Here is a 26,029-nt window from a genome sequence, read left to right on the forward strand (position 1 = left end):
GGGAAAGTCCTTGCAAATGGAAATTGCAACCTACCTCAAAAAAATCATCAATTTCATATCGGTCAGAAGGAAGCCAGAAGATCTTTGTTGTTGGGCCAGTATTAAAGAACTCTTACAGCGGAAAAAGCACATTTTGGAACTCTTAAAACAACATACGAGATGCATACAAGTTCTCAGGCCTCCAATTTTTTTTCTCCGAACTGGAAAGAGATAGAAACATGCGCTTTGTTTTAAAATGAGGCCGCATTCATAGTCAATACGTCCCAGAGATGGCAGCACCATACGGCAGATGGAATTTTACCGCCAGCGGCGAGAATGAGAGCTGTTTTAAATACTTAAAATGGCGACGTTTTCCTTACTTGAACAGCATGCAATCATTCGTTTTCTGAATTTGCGTGGTGTGAAACCAATTGAAATTAATTGACAGTTGAAGGAGACATGTGGTGATGGAGTTATGGATGTGTCGAAAGTGCGTTCGTGGGTGCGACAATTTAATGAAGGCAGACCATCGTGTGACAACAAACCGAAACAAACTCGAGCTCACACAAGCTGGTCCGATGACATGATCGAGAAAGTGGAGAGAATTGTTTTGGGGGATCGCCGAATGACTGTTGAACAGATCGCCTCCAGAGTTGGCATTTCTGTGGGTTCTGTGCACACAATCCTCCATGACGACCTGAAAATGCGAAAAGTGTCATCCAGGTGGGTGCCACGAATTCTGACGGACGACCACATGGTTGCCCGTGTGGCATGTTGCCAAGCAATGTTGACGCGCAATGACAGCATTAATGGGACTTTCTTTTCGTCGGTTGTGACAATGGATGAGACGTGGCTGCCATTTTTCAATCCAGAAACAAAGCACCAGTCACCTCAATGGAAGCACACAGATTCACCGCCACCAAAAAAAAATTTGGGTGCTGAAAAAATGATGGTGTCAATGTTCTGGGACAGCGAGGGTGTAATCCTTACCCATTGCGTTCCAAAGGGCACTACAGTAACAGGTGCATCCTACGAAAATGTTTTGAAGAACAAATTCCTTCCTGCATTGCAACAAAAACGTCTGGGAAGGGCTGCACGTGTGCTGTTTCACCAAGACAAGGCACCTCCACATCGAGCTAACATTACGCAACAGTTTCTTCGTGATAACAACTTTGAAGTGATTCCTCATGCTCCCTACTCACCTGACCTGGCTCCTAGTGACTTTTTCCAACAATGAAAGACACTCTCCTTGGCCGCACATTCACCAGCCGTGCTGCTATTGCCTTAGCGATTTTCCAGTGGTCTAAACAGACTCCTAAAGAGGTCTTCACCGCTGCTATGGAATCATGGCGTCAGCATTGTGAAAAATGTGTACGTCTGCAGGGCGATTACGTTGAGAAGTAACGCCAGTTTCATCGATTTCGGGTGAGTAGTTAATTAGAAAAAAAAAATCGGAGGCCTTAGAACTTGAATGCACCTCATAGTTCAGCCACATTTGCACTTGCAAATCTTGGGAGATACAAATCAGTAGGTTGACATTTTGCATATTTTCATTCAATAATGTTATATGGAATTATGTTCTGGGGTAACTCATCTATACAAAAGAAAGTCTTATTGTGCAAAAATTGCTGGAAGAATGTGGTGCTCACCCACGATCTTCTTGTACAAATCTATTTAAGGAGTTGGGCATTCTCATTACTGCTCCACAGTATAATTTATTCTCTCATTACGTTTGTTGTAAATAATCCACTACAGCTTAAAAGGAACCATGATGTACATAATTACAATATCAAAAGGAAAAATGACTTTCATTACTCCACACTAAGGTTGTCTTTAGCACAAAATGGATGCAGAACGCTGCAACAAAAATTTCTGATCACTTATCCAGTGACATAAAATGTCTGACAGACACAAAAGCAAAATTTGAAATCAAACTGAGAAAATTATTCTTTCACAGCTACTCCTACTCTGCAGAAGAATATCAATTACTGTAATGTTTAAAAGATGGTAGGTAAGTAATAACTTACTAGCTCATAACATCCATGTACCTTTTTTATTTTTGCGAAAAGAAAGAAAAAACACCAAAGGGAAAAAACTTAGAGAAGTTCAGAATGTAATCATATGTAAAAATTTGCAAATTAATATAAAGTGACTATCCCCATCTCATTATGCTCTATCATGCAAAATGATTCATGGAAAAAAATTAAATTAAACTTCCTGCAACACCTTAACTCACTAATGAAATCTTTTCACATTAGCAGCCGAGTCACAACGATACTACGACATAGCTGATAAATTAAGATTTCATAAATGAAATTTACTGAGGAAGCGTGCACTCCTATATAGCTGGACAGTGACCAAACTTCACTGAAGCTCACATCCAAACCGTGAATACATGAAATCAGCCAGCAAGTAACAATAGCTACACTATTACAGCTGCCACATTTTTCACATTAAATGCTCCCTTCCCTACAGCCTATGATGTTTGCAGCAAACACACATACTTCAGCACCAAATCCTACACTTGTGCCAACTACCTTAGTTACACTTTCTTCTCCCTTAATTACCTCTCCCAGGCCTTCTCCACAAACACTTGACAGACATTTGCCAGACATTATCCCATACTCCACCCTCTGACCAAAATAGCTCCCACCTTCTTGCATGACCTACTGAAAGCTGTGGAGCAAGGCAGTCAGTTAGGTACAGTATTTCTTTATTTCTGAAAAGCAGCTCCCTTATCACTGGGGTCTTGAATACCTCAACACATTAATCTGCCAAGGCTATGATTTTCTGAAGTCAAGCCCTGAAATAAGATCCTCTCTCAGATATCCTAACTCACTCACCGTCACCTTACATCATCATAACCTCCCTAACATCACACACAGCCCAAACCATTATTCTAGCAAGAGTCCTACTTCCGCAATTATTCCTAGTGTAAAGCCTGCTCTTGCACATTCACACTACCACCTACTCCAGCCCCATGATGTAAATCTTGTAAAATCAAAATGTAACACTGAAAATGAAGACAAAATACCTTTTGCAACATCCAAAATTTTTGCCATTTAATATCCATTGATAACTTGCACAGTACTTTTGATTCTGAAGATGTATTACAGAAGCTATATTTAATGTGTCCTCAATGTACTAGTTTATTTATATTTGACTATATAATTGATTGTGATTATAATGAAAATATTGTAAATTGCTGGGTAATATGCAAGGGAACTTTATTATTCAGGCAGGCTAGAAAAATTTTACCTTCATAGTCTCTGATGTTATTGAATATCTTAAAATGAAGGACCAAGTAAGGAACACGTATCTTTTTGCTTTCTCCAGAAAAATTTCTGCTCCGAGATACAGTCCTCCAAAGATGATACTGCACGTATCATTTTGAAGATTCAAATTTTGGAAAAAATTTGAAATGCTCTATCTCTAGAACAGTTCTAGATTTTTTTTTTTAATTGGAAATATAATTGCTTTATGATTACAAAGAAATCCTTCACTTGGATTGTCAAAATTCTGTTACTATAGTATTCTGAACTTTTTTATAATTTATGGAAAAATAATTTTTCCAAAATTGCCAATCCATAGGATTTTGATTTTTTTTTTGGTTGGGTAGTACCATATAGTTCTATGTTCACTGAAAAGGAGAGCTTCCACTTTTAGGATTAACAGGTTTTATAAACAATTGAAATTTTTGCCATACGTAAAACCTGTTTTATCATCACATTTTCACATAATAGGCTCATAAAAATCAAAACCTTAATTTATTTAGCAGGCTCATTTTTGAAGCATTTTAAATGGTTCCAAAATGTATGTGAAAGGTCCTAAGACTTAAAGGTTTCAATTTATACAACTTCTGTTAATTCGTGTTTTGTACTGAAATTCGCCAGTCAATGAACTAAAAATGTGTTCCACTGCTTCAGTATCATCCTTTGATAAAGAGTGGTGCCTTCCTGTTGAACAAATAGGAACTGGAGCACTTACTATCTTCAAAACATAGTGAACAGGAAGTGAGCACTGTTGCCATTGTTGCTGTCCTTCAGCTGGAAACCTTTATCCAGCAGCTGGTCCGTGTGGTAGCATAAAGTTCACTACAATTTCATTTAACTCATAACAGGTGTCTATAATCTATGCAATCCGCCAATCACAGTCATCCACACATGCCACATACATCCCCCTTCTCAGGTTGTGAATCTGAATATTATCTTGCTGTTTCTGAGGTGTTGGCTGAACAAACGAAATTACTTCTTTCTTGCTCTTTAAAGTGCGTACAGTATGACTTCACCCATCACCGAGTCAAAAAATGTGTCTTCCGAATTCATTTCACAGGAGTAGTTTGTTTGGACTATTCTTTTTTCTGCTCAAGGAATTCATCGATTTCTTCTATGGACAAAAGAATGAGGACTGCGGATGTGTAAGACTTCATGAGTCTTGTAAAATCCTCAGCATTCTGAATCACAGCTGTATTTGGTCTGGAAAGATTATGTTTTGTAGCATGGTGCTTCAGCAGGCCTCCTACACCATCCCGAGGCCCCTCCCCATGACCAGTAGCACTGTACACCCAGCCTGTTGACACAAGCGACTTACTCAATTCAAACAGCTGGTAACAATTTTTAAAATGACTAGGAGCAGAAATAATGATGATCTTCTCTACCCCTGTTTGCAGTTGAATTTTGCACATTGCTAGCAAAGCATGTGCTGAATCATGTCCTGTGTCATCACTTATGACTGCAACACTTGTGGTCGTGTTTTCAAAATATGTCACTCCTGTAAAAAGTTAAACCTGGTCATTACTCCATTGATACCCTTGTACTTCTTGTGGGAGATTAATAGATAGGTTCTCAGCAAAATCACAGTGAAGCACTAAACATATTCTTCAGCCTGTACACACCCTTTCACTTCTGTAATGAGTTGTTGCAATTCCTTCAGATGCTGGTGTGTCACTGCTTTCACTGACCATTATCCAAGTTCATCAATGAAACTGTCAAAGGCAACAATTTTTTTAATTAGTTTATTTTCCTCCCATGTCGCATATGTAATTTCTGCAGAGTTATCTGCTATGTCTTCCAGGCCAAGTGTCTGTAAAGACACTCCTCCCTTTCCAGGGAATTCACCACTTTCTTGAAACAAACAAGTGTTATGTCACAGACTACTTATGGCTTCACACACCCAACCAAGGTGTCATATGTTACATGCTCCAGTAAGTTCTTCAAAGTTACCACACAAAGTTCAAAATTCGTGCAGTACACACATAAACAGACATCTCTAGGTGGGTGTGGAACTACCCACTTAGGTTGTGCTGCATAAAATTTGGTCTTCCAATATGTCAAGTTGTACAGTTGTCTTATAAACTGCAAAAGTTTCTTTAATACTGCGAGTCATGTACCTCTTCCACTTTCACAACTTATTGACCTTCAACTGTCACAGTTATAATGTCTTTTTTTGTTGGCACTCTGGTAAGAACAATCCCATTTATCCTACAGATAAAATACTGCACTATTTGAACTTGAGCTGCTTCTACAGGATGACAATAATAGTGATCTGGTCTTCCAAAGACTCCTTTTACAGAATACATATCTTGATTGGTCTACCATGTACTTTGATACTGATGAAACATGGTTCAAAATTGTTTTCTTTGAAAATGCCTAGTTAAAACTTGCACCTTTTCACTGTATGATGCTCAATATTCAGCAGCTGAACTGATATTTGTGAAAAATGTGTGGCAAGAGGTGCAGGAGTGCTATGGTCCATTTTCTTCTGAAGATGGAATTTCTACTTTGAAGAGTGTGTTCAGTTTCACTGTAGTGTATTCATCCATAGCTTTAGTAATTTCTCTGCACTTTCTTGATGCATAGAGCTTATGACTCGACTTCACTGAACACGGTTTCTTAGCAGGGCTAACACCTACCTCTGTAGCTGACTGATTCAGGATATTTCATTCTTCCTCTATTGATGCAAAATAAGCATCATCTGCACTGTGGGAGGCTTTACCTTGTTCAGATACTCTCGTTATCCTGCCAAAACATTTAGAACACAAAAAGTAGTCACGGGAAACATCTTCACTTTGTTCAGGTTGGGAATAATGTTTTCATTTGAAGAGACTGTTTCAAAGTGTCTGTTTTATCTTATATATCACTCTTTTATGGAAATGCAAACAGCCAGCACACTTCATTCTCCTGTGGGCCCAGACAGAAGACATTACATACAGTCCTATTTCACAAAACATACTGAAACTGTGTCAAATGGCAGATTCCTCATGAAAAAACAGAACTCACTGGATGGTCTCAAATTTCTTAGATGCCTCTTCAGTAAACAAATTAGCACTGAACAACTACAATACAGAAACCTGCAATGAACAACCACGACAAAGAAACTGACAAGAAACTACAACAAAATGTAAGAAATATCTGCAACAATCAAAGCGGAAGAAAATAACTGCAGCAAAGAAAGTTATAAGAAATAACTGTGTGGCGGTTATCAACTGCAAGCAATCAACCGACTCATCTTTAAACGAACTTCCTTGAAAAATTGTTTGTTGGTGTGTTTGCCATGCTGACGAATCAAGCAACTCTGCATTTTAAATGTGTCACTTTGTGCATATATTTCTAGCAACAATAAAAGTATTCAAACGATTAAGTGCTATAAGACCCAACACACACACACACACACACACACACACACACACACACACACACACACACACACACTAGTGACCCCGAACTTTTGTTTTTTCGTGTGCTTATGATACAACTCAGTGTATAAATAACGTGGCCGATCAACAATGCGAGTGTGCCTACAATTCCGCTGTCCAGTGTAAGTGTGTGTGAATTCTCACGAACTGCTCCAGGACAACTACCGTTTACGCCGCATCCTACGTTTGCGTCTCTTACGAATTATTACGCCCCACAGTTGCAGCTTATGACAGACACTTGTGTTGTGACAATGTCATCCGACAGTGTTCGCGTGAACCAAGATATCAACGACGCATCACGTGCTGTGTATTCTGTGTTACCTACATCACACAGATCACAGGCCACGCAATACAGCCAGATCCCCCACTCGGTTGTTCTGGTGGCACCGGCCGCTCCTGCCGCGACATATGCTGATCGTATTTCGGACCGTTCTGTGTTTTCAACAGCACCAGCTGTTTCATCCACCACGACGACACACCACGCGTTTTCCATGCCAACCATGTCGCGTTGCTTCGCACCTTCAGCTGCCACACCAGACATCGCATCATCTTCCGAGCCGGATACCAGTTTCCCGGCACCCCGCCTTGTCTCCAGTTGCACAGCCACCGATGCCCCCAAAACTGCCACCATTTAATTGTGACAATCCTGTCACTTGGTTTGCTCCAGTCGAGCATGAGTCTGAACTTAATGGTGTTATCTTGGACGAGGCACGTTACTCCAATTTGATTACTCACCTACATGACGAGCTCGAGCTGGTGAGTGATATAATTAATTCACCACCACCTTCGCCATGCTATATTTGAAAATTAATGTGGAACATTTAGCATGCCCTACAGATGAGGCGCTGCAGCAAATCATCCATGTCGAGCAAATTCAAGATAGATCGTCGTCTCAGCTGTGGCGCCAACTACACTCAATGGTCGACCAGCAAACCCTGTCGGACACCGCCCTGTGTGCCATATGGTCAGTTAAGTTACCATATGACATCCAAATGCAACTGCTCACCCTCTCGATGGCACCTTTGGACCAGCAGTTACGGATTGCTGACAGCATGCATCAGCTATATTCACACAGAGACCTCGTCCCTGCAAGCCATGTTCGCACGGCGTCAACGGGTGGCACACCTGCAAGTGTCAGTGCCTCACCAGCACTGCCTAGGAGCGGCCACGCAAACTCCAATGCATTGCGTGTGCCGATGGCGTCCGCACCTGGGAACCACACGGGAAAACTACTAGCGCTGCTTGCTCCCACCACGGCTAGCACTCCCACCGCTGGCGCCCGGCACAGCCCTGCGACAGAGGTGGGAACTCTTTGCCCAACTTCCCCTCCCACTCATCAGCTCTGCTGGTTCCGTGCAACACATGGCGCCACCGCCTGTAAATGCCGATCGCTGTGCGCAGCGGAAAACTACAGGCGCGAGCCACTTTAGGCGCCTCGTCTCGCGCTGCCTCTTCAGGGCGCCTCCAACACACAAAACATTCTACACACGAAGTCAGCTGTGCACCCGGCTGTCGGTACATTCTTCACAAATGCTCCAAACTCTGCTTTCTCATGGATACAGGTGCGGACTCCAGGGTTCTGCCACAAACACTTGCTCCATCGAACTTGTTACCTATCGTTTTCACACTCCGTGCGGCGAATTATTCCAATATCAGTGTTCACGGAACAGTCTAGATTCAACTTCAGCTTGCACCCAACATGCTGTTCCTACGGACGTTTCACATCGTGGATACTGACGAGCCACTGCTCAGTATTGATTTCCTCCGACATTATGGAATTTCTCCAGACCTACAGTCTGCAGCACTGGTGCACCCTGCTTCCTGCACACGCATCCCTGGCTCCTTCGCACCATGTGCTACAAACTCTGCATCTTAGTTATGATTCACTCATCAACACTTGTGCCGACTGCACCAACCTGTCGGCTCAAATCGTCCCCTCCATTGCTGAAGTCAACCGCAAACATCATGAGTTAGATGCTATTCGTAATGAGAACAACAGACTACAACAATTGATTGCGGACTCATCAGGCGAGCTGGCGTGCGCACCCAGTGTGATCGCCAACCTCTCATCTACAAACGCTCTCCTCTCATCTGCGGTCACTCACACAGCCAACCTCACGCAAGTTTTCGCACCTGTCACGGACTCTACTTATTAACTCCAGCTCGAGTTATTCCCTTGCTCTCATGTTGAGCGACCTGGTCACGTCGAGCCGACACAGGACCCGACCTCATCGCAGGTCACAGCCACGGACCACAGATCTCTTCGCATGAAGGCCTCCACCGACCACGTTCACGCAGCTCCTTTAATACGCCGACTACGCTGCTCCCACAGCCACCACCACAGGTCAGCGACTCTTCAACTGATTCGACATACTCCCATCGCCCCCACGTCGTGGTGATTTCGAACGGCACGTGCCACAGACTGAATAGTACTGAAGGCCTGCCAGTTCGTCACAAAGCCAGGTGCCTGTTGGCCCACAAACTTTGCCAGGCAAAAGCTATCATACAGGACCTATTAGACTTGGCTGTCCGTCCTCCAGCAACTGGTCTTCTTCAATTCACTTGGCTTCCAAGAAAGTCGGTTTGTACCGCTTATGTGGAGATTACCGCAAATTAAATGCATGCACCATCACAGACAATTATTCAATTCTGCATATTCAGGACTTTGCACAACAACTACATGCTGCACGCGTTTTCAGCATTATTGACTGTAAAAAAGCGTACTATCAGATCCCTATACACACTGATGACATTCCAAAAATGGCTATTATCACCCCCTTCGGCCTCTATGAATACTGTACCATGCCGTAAAGCCTCAAAAACGCAGCACAGGCCTGCCAATGCTTCATTGACTCACTCCTCCTCCCACTGCCTTTTTGCTATGCATATCTCGATGACGTCCTTGTTTTCCCAGTGTCCGAAACAGAACATGAAGAACATTTGTCATGTGTGCTACAAATTCTTTCAGACAATGTGTTGCGATTAACGAGGATAAAAACCAGCTCAGACACTCTCGTGTGACGTTTCTGGATCATGAGGTCACCCCCGACGGCATACGGCCTACATCCTAACGTGTCACCATTATTAATGAACTGCCATTTCCGTAAAACGTACCGTGACCTCCGCCGTTTCTTAGGAATGGTGAACTTTTCCGCTGACACATCCCATTCGCAGCTTAACTCCAGGCACCACTCACAGACGCGTTGGCAGGCAAGAACACTTCTGGCGCACACAAAGTAGTTTGGTCCGAGGGTATGACACGTGCATTCGACAATCTCAAGTCCGCCCTGACAAACGCGGTTATACTCTTGCACCCACTTGTCGATGCGCATTTCTATTACTACGGACACAAGTGACGCCTGTATCGGCGCCATGCTTCAGCAACACATCGGTGATACCTCTCAAGCACTCCGATTCTTCTCCCTCCCACCGCGATGGTTCTGACCTAAGGATCTCATATGTCAGTACATGACGAACGTCCACTACATAAAAGGTGCAGACAACGTCGTCGCAGACTATATGTCGCGCACAAATGCCATTACTTCGCCGTTTGACACAGCTAAGCGCCTTCAACAAGATCCCAGCATATAATACTTATTACAGGACACCAACACATCTCTTACCTTGGAGAACCGCCACATACCGGTGTCTGACACCTCCCCCATATGTGACACTTCCACCGGTACATCACGCCCGATCGTACCTGCCTCGCTCCACCAATCAGTTTTTGATACCCTCCACGTCTTAGTCCACCCTGGCATTCGGGCTATTTCACGCCTTGTAACTGAACGTTTTGCATGACCTAAGGTCAAGCGTGACTGGGTCCGTGCATGCATACCCTCAACGGATGCGGGGCAAAGTCAGGACATGCGGGGACCAAGCAGTAATCGGTATTTTAATTGTAAACTAGTGAAGCTGCATTGGTAAAGTACCGGAACTTCAAGCACTGATAGAAAGCACCGAAGCTGAAATCGTTATAGGTACAGAAAACTGGCTGAAGCCAGAGATGAATTCTGTTGAAATTTTTCAACGGTACAGATGGTGTTTAGAAAGGACAGATTGCATGTAACTGGTGGTGGAGTGTACATCGCTGTTAGTAGCAGTTTATCCTGTAGTGAAGTAGAGGTGGATAGTTCCTGTGAATTATTTTGGGTAGAGGTTACACTCAACAACCGAGCTAGGTTAATAATTGGCTCCTTTCACCCACCTCCCGACTCAGCAGCATTAGTGGCAGAACAACTGAGAGAAAATTTGGAATACATTTCACATAAATTTTCTCATCATGTAAAGATTTCAATTTACCAGATATAGACTGGGACACTCAGATGTTTAGAACGGGTGGTAGGGACAGAGCATCGAGTGACATTATACTGAGTGCACTATCCGAAAATTAAATTAAACAGGGAACCGACTCACAGAGATAACATCTTGGACCTAATGATAACAAACAGACCCCAACTTTTCGACTCTGTATGTGCAGAACAGGGAATAAGTGATCATAAGGCCGTCGCAGCATCCCTGAATATGGAAGTTAATAGGAATATAAAAAAAGGGAGGAAGGTTTATCTGTTTAGCAAGAGTAATAGAAGGCAGATTTCAGACTACCTAACAGATCGAAACGAAAATTTCTGTTCTGACACTGACAATGTTGAGTGTTGTTCAAGGCAATCGTAAAATGCATTTTAGACAGGTACGTGCCATGTAAAACTGTGAGGGACGGGAAAAACCCACCGTTGTACAACAACGAAGTTAGGAAACTACTGTGAAAGCAAAAAGAGCTTCATTCCAAGTTTAAACGCAGCCAAAATCTCTCAGACAAACAGAACCTAAACGATGTCAAAGTTAACGTAAGGAGGGCTATGCGTGAAAAGTTCAGTGAATTCGAAAGTAAAATTCTATGTACCAACTTGACAGAAAATCCTAGGAAGTTCTGGTCTTACGTTAAATCAGTAAGTGGCTTGAAACAGCATATCCAGACACTCCGGGATGATGATGGATCCGTAGCAGATCGGTTTGACAGAGGAAATAGAGAAGATCCAAAGAAGAGTGTCGCGTTTCGTCACAGGGTTATTTGGTAACCGTGATAGCGTTACGGAGATGTTTAGCAAACTCAAGTGGCAGACTCTGCAAGAGAGGTGCTCTGCATCGTGTTTTAGCTTGCTCGCCAGGTTTCGAGAGGGTGCGTTTCTGGATGAGGTATTGAATATTTTGCTTCTCCCTACTTATACCTCATGAGGAGATCATGAATGTAAAATTAGAGAGATTCGAGTGCGCACAGAGGCTTTCAGACAGTTGTTCTTCCCGCGAACCACACGCGACTGGAACAGAAAAGGGAGGTAATGACAGTGGCACGTAAAGTGCCCTCCGCCACACACCGTTGGGTGGCTTGCGTAGTATAAATGTAGATGTGCTATTTTTATAATTTTGAGAGAATTTTCCTTTTTGATAATGTAAGGGAACATTTTTTGAAACCATGCATAAAGAAGAATCTTAAACGTAAAGATTTTGCACACAGCTTAAAGTTTTATTTTGCATTTTCACTTCAGCTGATACAGCGCTTATTCTAAATTACACTTAGTGAAACAACATTATTAGACACAAAAACAAAAGCTGTGTGTGTTTCACTCTGATGATCTCCAAATTAAAACAATAGCTTATTTATTACATAAAACATTTTATTCAGCAACAAATACATTTTGTACAAGTCAAACAACGTGGGATATTTCGTGTACACTTTTGTTTGTAATTTGATCCACTCTTTTAAAATATAATATGTAGCACAAAATTTTAGTAACGTCACCTGATCGAAATTTACAGGAAATGGGAGTCTTCAGAGATGTACAATTTGTTTGTAATTAAGTACCTTCCAGAAGACACCAATGCACACGAAAAGTCAAATAATGGAAGTACTCACTTTGCAATATCCACCATTAAAATAAAAATTTTGCAACAATGAGGTTCTAATTAAGTTCTACCTACTGCAGCTTAACTCCTTAAAAACAGTGTTACTATTAATATCTGAGCAGTCAAGACTACAATATGATAAATGCAGAGTCACAAATAATTAAACAATTTTATAAGGCAATAAATAAACAATGCAACACTATTCCTTTTAAATCATTGCCTTGTTTCATGAGTAGACAAGGAAGTTAGGGGTTCCAGTATAATTCTCTGCGAATGACTTTCCAGAAAGGGTTGGCACTGAAAAAGCGAACTCATCTTTTTCCAGGAAGTGATCGAACACAAATGACATCCTGCAATTAAAACAGCCATTTCAATTATACTTGAAGGATGCTAATTTAAATAAACTTATAAACAATGTAATGAAATGAAAAAGTTTGGATATCTAAATGTTAAGCACACTGAAAGTTAGTCAGGAAATATAAAGAAAGGATTTGCGAAGATATTTTGATAATTAAGATGACTAAAATGGGATTCTTAAGGCTGAAAGAGGGTGAATTTGAATAGAAACAAATAACTAGTTCCATGTATCACTGTCAAGAATTACAGAAAACTGCACCAACATAAAGTAACTGGCCTACAAACAGAGTAAGCTCAGGTGGAAAATTCCTAGTACTGACGATGAAAACACTAAAATAGAAAATACTGCAAGTGTGATATATTCCTTCAGCAAGGAATGAGACCGTTTAAAGTTGAATGGGACCCAATTCTCGTGAGGAGTAAGGCAAACAAAACATGGAAAAGGCAGCACAACAGAGTATCAAAGATGGCAATTGGTAAGCAAGAGCCAGTTTCAGTTCAGAAATGACAGAATGAGATGTAAAAATGAAAGAGAGAGAGAGAGAGAGAGAGAGAGAGAGAGAGAGAGAGAGAGAGAGAGATATATATATATATATATATATGGGGGGATGCCAAAGGGGGAGTTGATATAATTGAGCACATAATGAAATTGTAGCAAAGGGAATGACATCAAGTCCAGAAGGGCGGTTGGAGGCAAGTATATATTGCAGAGGAAATTCCTGTCTCTAAGTCCAGGAGAACTAATATATAGTGGAAGAAACCAATAAGCAGTGTGGTGTATGAGTGCCTGGGGCTCTTGACCCCCTGCTGCAGGGGATGCTTCTGAAATATGTATTTTTCTTCACAATATGCACCAATGGGTATCTGACTTCATTACAGTGTGACTACTGATATGGCACTAAAATGTCATCTGTTAGTTTATGATAATATTATGAGGATAGATCGCTACTCGCCACATAAAGGACATGTTGAGATGCAGACAGGTACAACAAAAAGACTGCTAAACATGTAAGCTTTCAACAAAAAAGCCTTCTTCTAGAGAAGACAATGTACACACATTCAATGCAACCACAACTCTCACACATGACCATGTCTCTGGCTACTTTGGCTGCCTCACTGGATTTTCCATGGTTCCATTTGATACTTTACTATGCAGAAATAAGTACCAGGAATGAAAATGTCCACTCACTTATTTAAATGTATTTAGACTAATAAATTTAATTGACCATTTCTGTATGAAAATACTAAGTTTTTGAACATGAGGTGCATTAATGTGCACAAGATCAACAAGCACAGTTTATGACACCACAATAGTGAAGCCGAAGTCACAGTACATAATTTTTTTTTCCTTTTGTACTGTGACTATGGCTTCACTATTGTAGTGTCAAATAAGCATTTAACTTAAATAATAATCACACTCCATTATGACAATTAAGTTGGCATACAGAAACACACAATGAACTGATAAATACAAACTATGAAGTCTGTTCAAAAAATTGCAGAAATTTGCATGGTCTCCTTCGAAATACTCTCTTCCAGAACTGATACACTGTTCCCAATGCTTTCCACTTCCTGAAGCAGTCTTTGTATGCCTCTTGTTGGATAGCATGAAGTACCGTCTGTGAATTTTCTTTTATCTTGTCTATCGTAGCAAATGTTCGTCCTTACAACAGGGCTTTCAACTTTGGAAAACGAAAAAAAGTTCGCAGGGGGAAGATCAGCGGAGTACGAAGGATGAGACAGCACAGCGATTTCATTTTTTGTGCCATAGTCACGCACCAACAGGGATGAATTTGTGGATGCGTAATTGTGATGCAAGTGGCATGAATTGTCTTGCCACATTTCAGGCCATTTCCTTCTCGCATTTTCTCGAAGGCATCGCAACAAGTCCTGATAGTACCACTGATTAACAGATTGTCCCTGTGGCAACTCGTGCTGAACTAATCCGTCAAAGTCAAAGAAAACTATCAACATGGCATTGACATTTGACCTGAACTGGTGAGCTTTTCTTGGTCTTTGAGACCCTTCCCTGACCCATGGAAAAGGCTGACCCTTGATCGTATCATCATAACCGTAGACACACGTCTCACCATCAGTTACGATTCTCTTAAGGAATGTGTTTCTCATTTGCAGGATACAAAAGCTCTTCACAGATTGCGAGGTGAAGGCCTTTCTGATCTTGACTCATGAGGTGTTGCACAAACTTTGTGGCAACACAATGCATTCCAAGATGCTGTGTCAGGATTTCATGATGTGATCCAACTGAAATGTTGGATTCTTCTGCAATCTCTCAGTCAGTCAGCCTCTGATTGCCATGCACAATTTTGTTGATGTACCTCACATGACTGTCGCCAATAGCTGTCGAAACTCATCCTGAATAAGAGTTATCTTTAACTTCCGTGTGGCCATTTTTAAACCACGTGAACCATTCGTAACACCACGTATTGTTTAAGCATTGACCATTGTAGGCTTCCTGTACTATTTGGTGTGTCTGTAAAGGTTTTCTTTAGTTTCATGCAATATTTAATGCACACCTCTAACACTGTGCTCTCGAAATTTGCAAACTGTGCCACGTTTTACCTAATTAAGCAGCGTCCTGCTAATCTGAACCCTGGTAATCCGAACACAAATGTTAGTCTAAGTATGACTGTGCGGTAAACTGCTGTACATACACACTGTTTTAATTTACACAGTACAGTAAACATGTATTAGAAAAATTGGCAAGAAAACATTAAGTTTAAACAATGCATAACAATGAAAGAAAAGCTGTTAAACTTACTAAAATACAGCGGACATCTTATCCCTACTTTTAGATGACAAAAACTCAGTCATTGTTTTTTGGCATAATGAAGACAGTCTTATATATGCATAGTTGCGCCATCGTCTCACAAAAATCAGATCAACAGATGTAGCAGTGGGCTGTTGCTCCAAATAACGTAGCATGAAGTCAAGGGCTTCTGCTGTGTCACTGTGTTGCACCAGAACTCCTTTGTTGCTTTCAGGCTCATTGCCACTTTCGTCACAGCAGTCCACTTCTTTCTCGTCTCGAGTCACAGCAGCAACTAAATCAGCGTCAGTAATGTTCTCCACACATGCCCCATCCTATGCCATCCACTAATCTATGTATGCTGCACCAGCTTCTTCACAACCAGGGATTTTTTTCTATCATTTGTAGTAATTTTCCTCTTTATTTTTAGCAAGGTTGCCCTGAAATTTTCTCCAGGATTTTCTGAAATATTCTGCCATGCCTCAGCGGCCCAATAAACAACATCCTTCACATTAGTCTTTTTTTATTTTGCCCACTAAAGGAATGCAATCATCTTAGATCAGCATTCTTAAAAATTGTTTCCTGTAAATCAGTTTTAATGTTTGCAGTATGCCCTGGTCCACCCACTGTAGAAGTGGTGTAATATTAGGTGGCAAAAACTTCACCACAATTTCTTCATCACATAATTCCTTAGTGCTGGTGTGAGATGGCGCATTATCAAACAAAAGGACTGCATGGGGAGACAAATGATATTCCTTAGAAAACTGTCAAACAGAGGGAACAAACTGGCTGTGAAACCATTCTTTGAACAGCTTACCACCCATCCAAGCTTTTTCTCACTGCGATAATATACGGGCTGGGACTTCATGTTACTGTTTTTCAAAGTCTCCTGAATTTAGAGTAGTTTTCCCGAAGACGTTGCACAGGACTGTTCAAGCTTCACTCTGTTCTTCCAATCCCAAATGGTTGCTTTACCAACACCTAGTTCCATTGCCAGTTTATCTGCTTCGAAGCATTCAGTTTTTCTTTGGTAGATAATAATGTATGCTTCCGTTTACTCATGATGAAAATATGTACATCACTACACCTGAACAAATACAATACAACTGTTACGCGTGCCAGTGTTCGATAACTAACATAACCAGGAGCTTTGTGAGCTAACTGGCAGTGCACTGACCTCAGACACTACAAAAGTCTCAAAAATGCACAACAAGGGCAGAGAGTGAGAGTGAGCCATTGTTCCACTTGTTCTCATCTGTTACCATGGAGTACCTACTTATCTGCTTGGTATACTTCATTCTAGAAACTAATCCGAACAAATCCGTAATCCGAATGAGGTCCTGTCCCAATTAGTTTGGATTAACAGGACTCTTCTGTACATCACTGCACAATAACTAACAGACATACAGAAATTAAACTTCTGGCAGTTACACATTAAATACAGGCATGTGCAGAGGTGCCAACTGCATTTTGCTCCAACAAACCATTTGTGCGAAATTACGAATGAAATGTTTTGAACAGATCTCGTGTGCTAATGTCCCCAGCAACGATGTGGAAAGGATAAATTGTTACTCGCCACACAGAGATTGTGTTTAATGGCACACAGGCACAATGAAAAAGAACGCTAGAAATCTTTCATTTTTCAGACAAAGACCTCCCTCAGAAGTAGAAAAAACACACACAAGAACAACTCAAACATTCACTATTTCTGTGCGCTAAGGACACCAATCGGGTCTTAGTGGCCATGTGTACGAGAGTGACTCCTGTGTGAATGTGTGCCCTTTTTTACTTCTGAAGAAGGACTGTGCCTGAAAGTTTAAATATTTCCAGCATTCTTTTTTATTGTGCCTGCCTGCAACTTAATGCTTCCTCTATGTGGTGAGTAGTAATCTATTCTTCCTATTTTGTTGTTAATGCATCAGGATGTTCTTTCCCCCTGTTATGTTCATTGCCATACAAACTGCAATCTTTTCACAAATAAGGTTACTTAAAAATTACCACAAAATGTTTAAATAGTCACAGCCCACTAAATACTATAAACCACTATATATCTTGACCAAATGATGCAATACCAGATATAATCTGTACAACATGACAAAATCAGTCACCAAATTCTCTACGGTAATAAGAAATTTAGTAGCAAATACTTTAAAAGTCCATAACCTCCACAAAATGAAATTTCAGCAAATCTGGAACTAAATATAGGGCATATCACAACTGGAAAGCTAGACAATGACCGTGCTATTTATCTGAAGTATTATCAGGTTCAAAGAAGATATGGACTTACTTTAAAAGTTTTATAGGACTTTATTTGAAGTTTTACATGCAAGTAATTACAATAATTACCTCATACAGTCCACTAGACGTGTGGCAACCTTTTTGCGGCGATGGTTGGGAGCTGTCCAAATGTGGCTGACACCACACCAAACAGGGTACGTTTCTGCAGAGCAACAGTCAACACCTTCTATGGAGATCATTTTATATGCTTCTTTCTTTGGTTCAGCAACAAGAATACCAAGCACAGACTTCTGGTTTACAAACATATACACCTAAAATACAAATTATGTTACATTATTTTCTGGCACTATTATTCACTTTCATTCTGTTGTGTACATCATTCAAGGAATGTGTCTAGTGGGATAGACATCCATCTCAAATTTAATGCATTTATAGTGGGTCTGTATCAGTCTTTAACAGCTGCCCCCCAAAGGGTAAAATATGCTACTAATAAGACATCAAACATGCCCTGGATTACAAATGGAATCAAAATACCACATGCAAGGAAAAGAAAATTAATTGAAATTGTTAAGACAAAATGAGAACAACTTATTACACATTACAAAAAAATAATATTCTGTCTTATAGAATAGGAAACAAAAAAATTAAAATCCTCTGTATAATGTCTGAAATCCATAAACAAAATCTGAAATGGGCAATAGTTAAAAGAGAAACATGACTGAACATAAATGCAGATGGTAGCCAAGCCTGCAGGTTGCACTGTTGTATACTGCCACAGAACACTGTTCTGTGTAGTTGAGAGTGAACCATGTCAGAGTTTAGTGAATTCTAACAAGGGCAAATTGTTGGTGCTTTGTATGCATGCTTCCATATGCAAAGCAACAAAGTGTTTGTATTTCACGAGATTTATGCTGCATACAGGGAAACCATCATCAGTTAAGTCACAACACATATGAAACTGTGTGTTCATTGATCGTAACTGACAGTCACTAAAGAGAATTGTGATGAAAAATAAGAGGATGGCAGTTTAAAAAAAATCACTGCAGGGAAGAATGTCCCACTTGTGAACTCTGTCAGCAATAAAACACAACGGGAGCTCCAGAAGCAGGAAATTTTAGGGAGAGTTTGAATTCCATAACCATTTATCAGTGATGCATATATCCGTAACAGGAAAACATAGTGCTGAAGCCATAAAACCTAGACTATGGAGCAATGGAATAAATTAATTTGGTTGGATAAGTCTTGTTTCACACTGTTTCCTATTTCTAGTCGTGCTTATTTCCCAACAGTGAAATATGGCAGGGGTCCGGGGACGGTTTGAGCCCCATGGTTACTCTGCAAGATTGCATTACTGTCAAGGAGCTATAACCATTTTTACTTGAATGGTCGGTCTTCGGGGTGGGGAGGGGGGTGGGGTTGGGTACTATTGTTCCATGACACTGCAGCTCGTACAGGGCATGCTGAACAGTGATTTGTATGTGGAATCGGTGAAGTGAGGGGGGGGGGGGGGGGGGGGGTGGCATACAAAGTGCTGATAGGGTACATGTGACCCAAGTGGGAGATGACCTCCATCTTGTCCACTTGGCCTTAACAAACGGAACAACTTCGTCCAGTGTTGGCATGAAGTCTGAAGACTGCACAGGGTATAGACACGTCTTCGGGGACAGTTCAAGGCTGTCTTCTGCGAGTTGGTCTCTTTGTCATCCACATCATTGTGTCAGCTCTCACTGACCTGAATCCAACAATGCTGCCAATTGCAATGGGTATGTTAACACTGACACTGGTATGCTAAGTAGCAAAATGTAGTGTTTCCAGATGAGTCCCACTTCAACTTGTCCTACAGTGATGGCCGCATACATGTTTGACAATGACACTGTGATGGCAATTGTATTTTTGGGCAGCATAGTGGACAGTTTCAGCAAGACAACACCTGGCCGCTTGTGGCAAGGTATGTCCAAGCTTTCTTCGAAGAATGACGGGTACCACTGCTTCCCTGGCCTGTCCGTTCAGCTGATGATTTACCCACTGAACATATCACTGATATGATCTACTCGGAACTCTGTTTAGGTCCTCTTGCTGGCAAAGTTGATGCTTTGTGGAAACACCTACAAACTGCGTGGCATAGGATTCCCCAGCAGCATATTCATCAAGTGCTCTTTGATTCCACATCACAATGTCTAGTGGCTCAGACTGCAGCACATGGTGGCTCTACTCCATCTCTAATTTCCACAGTCACAGTGTATGTACAAGTCTGTAATGCTAATCACAGTGAAATTTATTCCACTGATTAGGGATGCCACACTACACAAGTGATCACATCTCTTGGTTTTTATGTTCAAGGAAAAAGTAATTTCTTAGCCCAAGAAATTAAAAACTTAACTAAACTCCTCAAACTGACAATTTCTCCAGTACTAAAATTCTGTTCTTCGAGTACAATACACATAATGTATTCAGTCACAGAAGCAATATATCACTGCTACAGGGCATATTTCCATACAGATTGACATATGCTATAGTCAGATCCCTGTACAGGAAATGTAGTAAGACATGATGCTAATTACAGACCATCCCACTCCTTACCTCCCCGTCAAAGGAACTGGGAAAATATGCATGCATGAAAAACAAATCTGTCAAAATAAGATACTTGGGTACATTTTTTCTGCAGCCTCCCTTCTCACACATCACCAGCAAGACCCAGCAATTATGAACCAAGCCCAAGGAGTCTTACCAGCACATTTATGTACACACACACACACACACACACACACACACACACACACACACACACACACACACACAACTATCTTCACCTGCCGACAATAATGTGCCAATTTTTTTGGAGCAGCGACCATTGCCGTGCATACTGAAACTTGAGCTGTGACTGACTGTTTAAATGTTACTGCCACTGTTTAGAGATCTGCTCCATGTTTATGAGGTTTTTAGTACACATCATACACCTGAATCTACATTCATGTCCTGCAAAACACTGACGTGCGGAGAAAAGGGTACTTCCCATTGCACGACACTTTTTTCCATTCTATTTGTGATTGTAGTGTGGGGGAAATAACTGATTAAATGCCTCTGTTATTCTATACTTAGTCTGATTTTGTCTTTATGACCCCCGTAGAAACAATACTTAGGATGCTAATGTATATCCCAATATTTCTCAATACTAATTCTTGAAACTTTGCAAGTATGCTTTCGCTGGGTAGCCCAGCCCAATGAAGAAACTTCAACACTTGAAAAAGTAAATATTCTCCTGCAAATTAAAATTGGTTCTCTTCAAGTAGACTGTCATTTAAATGGTCTAGATTTGCTATATTGTCTGCTGAAAAAATGTACCATAATTATAAAAAGTTACGTGTTTCACACAATTGCATGAGATCGCAATTGTGATTCACGGAGCAGGCATCTAACTAATTAGCAAAATTTGATATTAGAATCAATTTACGTTTCAAAAAAGGGGCTGCAAGCATTGCCACTGAAAACAACACTTAAAGGTTTGTAACTGACAAACAGATCATTCTAACAATTAAGTCTTTTATATCCCGTAGGTTTTCTATTTCCATTAACTGTCATGTACTCTAAAGAATTAAAAAAAATAACAATTAAACAGAGTAAAGCTGTCTTCAGCCTAAAGGTTGATCTGAACACTGCAGCAATTTACTAGCACTGTCCAAAGGGGTGGGGGGGGTGCATGTCCTTGCTTTCCTTTGTACCAATTACCAGCCATTTACAGGAGATCATGCCACAAATCAAAAGGAACTTCAAATGATGGTTCAGTTTTGCATTTTCCATATAAATAATCACTGTAAAAGGTGAAAAATGTGAAAGAGACAAAAATTGTTAGGACCTATCGATAACTGAATACCTGACATTTGCATCTGTAGTCTTGACATCAAAAGCTTTGAATTCTTGGTGGGCAATACACAATAAACATAAGTGACTTCCAAAATAACCTTACATCCACACTTTTCATTTAAGATACTCCCCTTTCATTTACTCACCAACTGTTACTCATGTATGTTGCACCTTTTTACACTCAACTGAGTTGAAAGATTTCTGCCACATCTTGCAGATTTTTACATGTTGTCACACCAATTTAACGTTCCATGTCTCTTGTTTCTCCACATCTGATCCAACACCTTATTATCAGCTGCCCCACTCTTTAGCATATCAATCCAGCCATTTAACCACACCCCTCAAGTCTTTGATAACTTTCTTAGACTTCTTTTAGCTAACGAAAAAATCTATATCATATCACACTGATCTCTGGCAGCAGCAGTAATAATTATTACTGTATTATTATTTAGTACTACATCCACTGTAGTGATGTCACTTAGGTGTGTCTCATCATATGGTTTTGTACTTGTGATTTGTTCTAAACAAATTTCAATTGTCGGTCAACTGTGTAACATTTGCATTAAGTTCCTCTACACTGTCACTACTTCCTGCCATTCATGGCTCAGGCAGTACTAACAGGAAAGAACCTAATGGCCACCCTAATGTTGCAATGATCATGCTATACATAAGGGTACAGATACATTGGTTAATATTTCGGTGTTTTGTGAAACACCAGTGCTCTTGGCATTTAGTATGATTGAGTTATCACTCATAACTGGCATTCAGCTAAGTTTAAGCATCATTATTATCATTAGTTAAGGTATTAACATGATTCTTGGTTTATCATGGTTGGATTTTTATGTTCGAGATGCTTCTGGGGTGCCGTACAGCAGAAAAAGATACCCTTTTGATGAGTTTCAATCATTGCAAGGAGTCACTCAAGAGTCTGCAGCGTCATGCGTGGCGCAATGGAGCTCCTCCATGGCAGAGTTCCATGGGTTTTGTTGACAAACCCAAGGAAGTAGAATGGTAGACTTCTGTCACCAGGCTCTTCTCTTTTCTTCAAAGGACGTTTTTTGCTAGGGGGCAGCTCCATGGCACCACACACAGCGCTGCAGACACAGAGCAATGACAAACTTATGAAATGGGTGTCTTGCCACCGCACAATGCTCCAGCAATACATCGAACATAGAACTCCAACCCCAACAAACCCAGAAACAACTGTTATAATCTGAGTTGTAAACTGAATTTGAGTTGAAGTCTGGCGAGTAAACCAGATTATGTTCAGAGTAAACAGCCTGCTATTTTCCATAGTAAAAATAGCTTTAGGGGAAGAACAGCTGGAAGCAGTAGTGTTTCCATCTGGTATAAAGTAAAAGCATACTTCACAACACGAAACCACACATATTATTGTAGACATCATAATGGCATCGAGAAAATATTTGCCATAAACATTTATTTTCAATATGGGCACAAAAATCCCCCCTGCCCCTCGAATCTGTAGTCTGAAGGAAAAGACACCATAAATTCATTTTATTGATTCGCCTCAATGGGGAATGAATCCACAATCTTCAGAACGGGCGAAAATTTCACGCAACCTCTAGTGGGAATTTAAAATTAGTCAGCGTGGATGGGCACCATAGATAGGTGGTATTGGGAGGGAATGTGAGTCAGTTGGGGAGCATGCTGAGAGAGTCCGTGCATTTGTGATAAACAGTATGTCCAGATGGTGCAATGGTTAATGCAACTGCCTAGTAAACAGGAGATCCCGGGTTGAGTACCGGTCTGGCACACATTTACACTCGTCGCGGCCGATTCCGCATAATGTCCCAATGCAGCACATATTAGTTCCTCCGCCTCCAGCATTAATTTACATAAATTTAGTATTGCCACAAACAAGACCATATACAAGCTGCTCACGGTAAAGTTATCCAGGGTCATCACAGGCTTCCCCAAGTGAAATTCTCTGATATCCAGAAAAGTTTAAGTATTTCTCCCTGACAGATTCTGATATCTCAAGGGTAAATTAAGACGTAAATTCACAACCTGTCTTTTCCGCTATGGTACAGCGCAAACAAGGATACATCTGGAAAGAACTTGGAAGCAGATTGCATTTCCTGATGTGAGCAAAAATACTAACATCACCATATTTTGTAATGAATAGAAAAAGCAAGTCAAATGGTATGTGTGTTTCATTAAGACGGCTGATTTTATTTTACTTTAATAAAACGAAATACTGTAGGTGACAAAAATACTTATTTCCTTGGGAGTTCCAAGATCGATTTAAAATACCTCCATCGATTCCAGAAATAACCTCAGAAAAAAGTAGGCCACTTGAAAGGTGACTGCCAATAAAATGTTGGATCTACTACGTTGATTATTGTCAGTTATTACATACTGTGTTATACATATATGAGGTGCGATTGTAAAGTTTTAAGAATGGGCTTGTAATTTACAATGGTGGTACTTACATGTTACTGCGATGCATTTCCTTCAAAATAGTCCCCTTCTGACAGAACACACCGATTCCAACGGTGTTTACACTTTTGGAAACATTCCTGGATATTTTTACCTGAAGTGTGTTAAGGACACACTCCGTATTTGCCTGAATGTCTTCAATCAAGTCAAATTGCTTCCCTTTCAGTGAAAATTTCAGTTTAGAAAACAGGTACAAGTCCACAGGAATTTTGAACTTTATCAAAAATTCAACGATGGAGAAGGCATGATGAACCGGAGCGTTGTCATGGTGTAGCACCCAAATCCCGTCTTTCCATAATGTAGGCCTTTTCTTCCGCACCTTCTCGTGCAAAATTTTCTTCTGCAGCTTTTCGTGCAAACACTCAAGGATACATCTGTAGTATTCCTGGTTGATTGTCTATCCTCCAGAGGTAATGCATTTTTGTTGTGGTGAACCTGGTGTCTTGCACTGCGAAGACTACACTTTGGTTTCAGGACCATATCCATATACCCACGATTCATCACCTGTAATTACCCTATTTAACAAATCTGGGTCTTTTTAGTTCGATTAATCAGTTCCTTGCACACTTCAAATCAGTACTGTCCCTGGTTATCTGACAACACTTTTGGAATGAATTTAGCAGACACTCAATGCACGTTCAGATCTTCAGTTAAAATTGATTGAACTGCATAGAAACTTAAATCAAGTTCATCAGCCATCTCCCTAGCTGTAAGTCTACGATCAGAGCGCACCAAGTCACGAACTTTCACAACATATTCATTCGTTTCTGAGGTGGAAGGACATCCGGACCACGGTTCATCTTCAAATGATTCGCGGCCATTTTTAAATCTGTTGAACCAGATAAAAGCATCTGACTGGCTCATACAATTTTCTCCAAAATCTGTTTTTAATAGTTTTTAAGTCCCAGAAACTGATTTCCTGGTTTTAAAACAAAATTTCACACAAACTTGTTGCTCCGTTTATACGTCCATCTTCACGCAGACAGAATCCGGCAACAAGCCCTAACAGACCCGCATTCAACTAGCTGCCACAATGAAATGAATAAAGGAAACATAGTTTCTGGTCAAAGGGCGTTCAAGGACAAGGCAATGACTCACTCCCTATCCTCCCTGTACCTGCCCGCCAAACCAGTAAGCAGTAGCAGATCCATTCTTAAAACTTTACAATCATACCTCACATTATTTTACAGACATTGTGTGATTTTCTTTCGAGAAATATATGAGTACACAGTGTACAAACTGCAACAATTTTTTTCTTCTTACTGTCCATACTTTCTAAAATATAAACTATTTTTGAAGGGCCAAAATGTATAAGCACAAATAAAATATCTAAAACACCACGCTGTACAACATACTTCTGGTGAGAGTCAATTCCTGAAATCCATCGCCCATGGTGTCTGGCCTGCTGAGGAGCACTGCAGTCATGGGTCCATGGATGAACTATGAAAATCTGCTGCATTATGCCAAACACAAATAGACCCATACTGCAGGCAGATCAGTGAGATTAGATCCGACATACAGTGCCCGCACATTAGTGGGAACCGAATAACTTCAGATCGGCAGGCTCGATCCAGTATTGATACCCGCAGAAACGGCCTCCGGTTTTGGCCTGTTGTGGAAATACACTCGTTTGGACAGCCATTCATGAGCCATAGACTGCATGTTGATGAAATGAGACCACAGTGATCAATCCATGCAACAGATAATTTGTTCAAATACTCTGAGAATCAATAATGATAAGGATAGGTAGCAACTCACCACAAAGATGA

At 40.8% G+C, this 26,029-nt stretch overlaps 1 protein-coding gene across 1 annotated transcript in view; it reads right to left on the reverse strand.

The window, feature by feature from the left end:
- Positions 1 to 12,327: 12,327 nt before the first annotated feature.
- Positions 12,328 to 26,029, reverse strand: part of LOC126278298 (N-acetyltransferase eco-like) — a 78,799-nt gene continuing 65,097 nt past the window's right edge. Inside the window, exons 6-7 of the mRNA XM_049978309.1 lie at positions 18,048 to 18,250; positions 12,328 to 12,927 (exon numbers count right to left, since the gene is read on the reverse strand). Of these exons, the coding sequence (XP_049834266.1) occupies positions 12,804 to 12,927; positions 18,048 to 18,250 (327 nt within the window). The 3' untranslated portion in view covers positions 12,328 to 12,803. The remainder of the gene's footprint in view (positions 12,928 to 18,047; positions 18,251 to 26,029) is intronic.

The sequence above is a fragment of the Schistocerca gregaria genome, chromosome 6 (assembly GCF_023897955.1).
Source record: "Schistocerca gregaria isolate iqSchGreg1 chromosome 6, iqSchGreg1.2, whole genome shotgun sequence".
Lineage (NCBI taxonomy): Eukaryota > Metazoa > Arthropoda > Insecta > Orthoptera > Acrididae > Schistocerca > Schistocerca gregaria.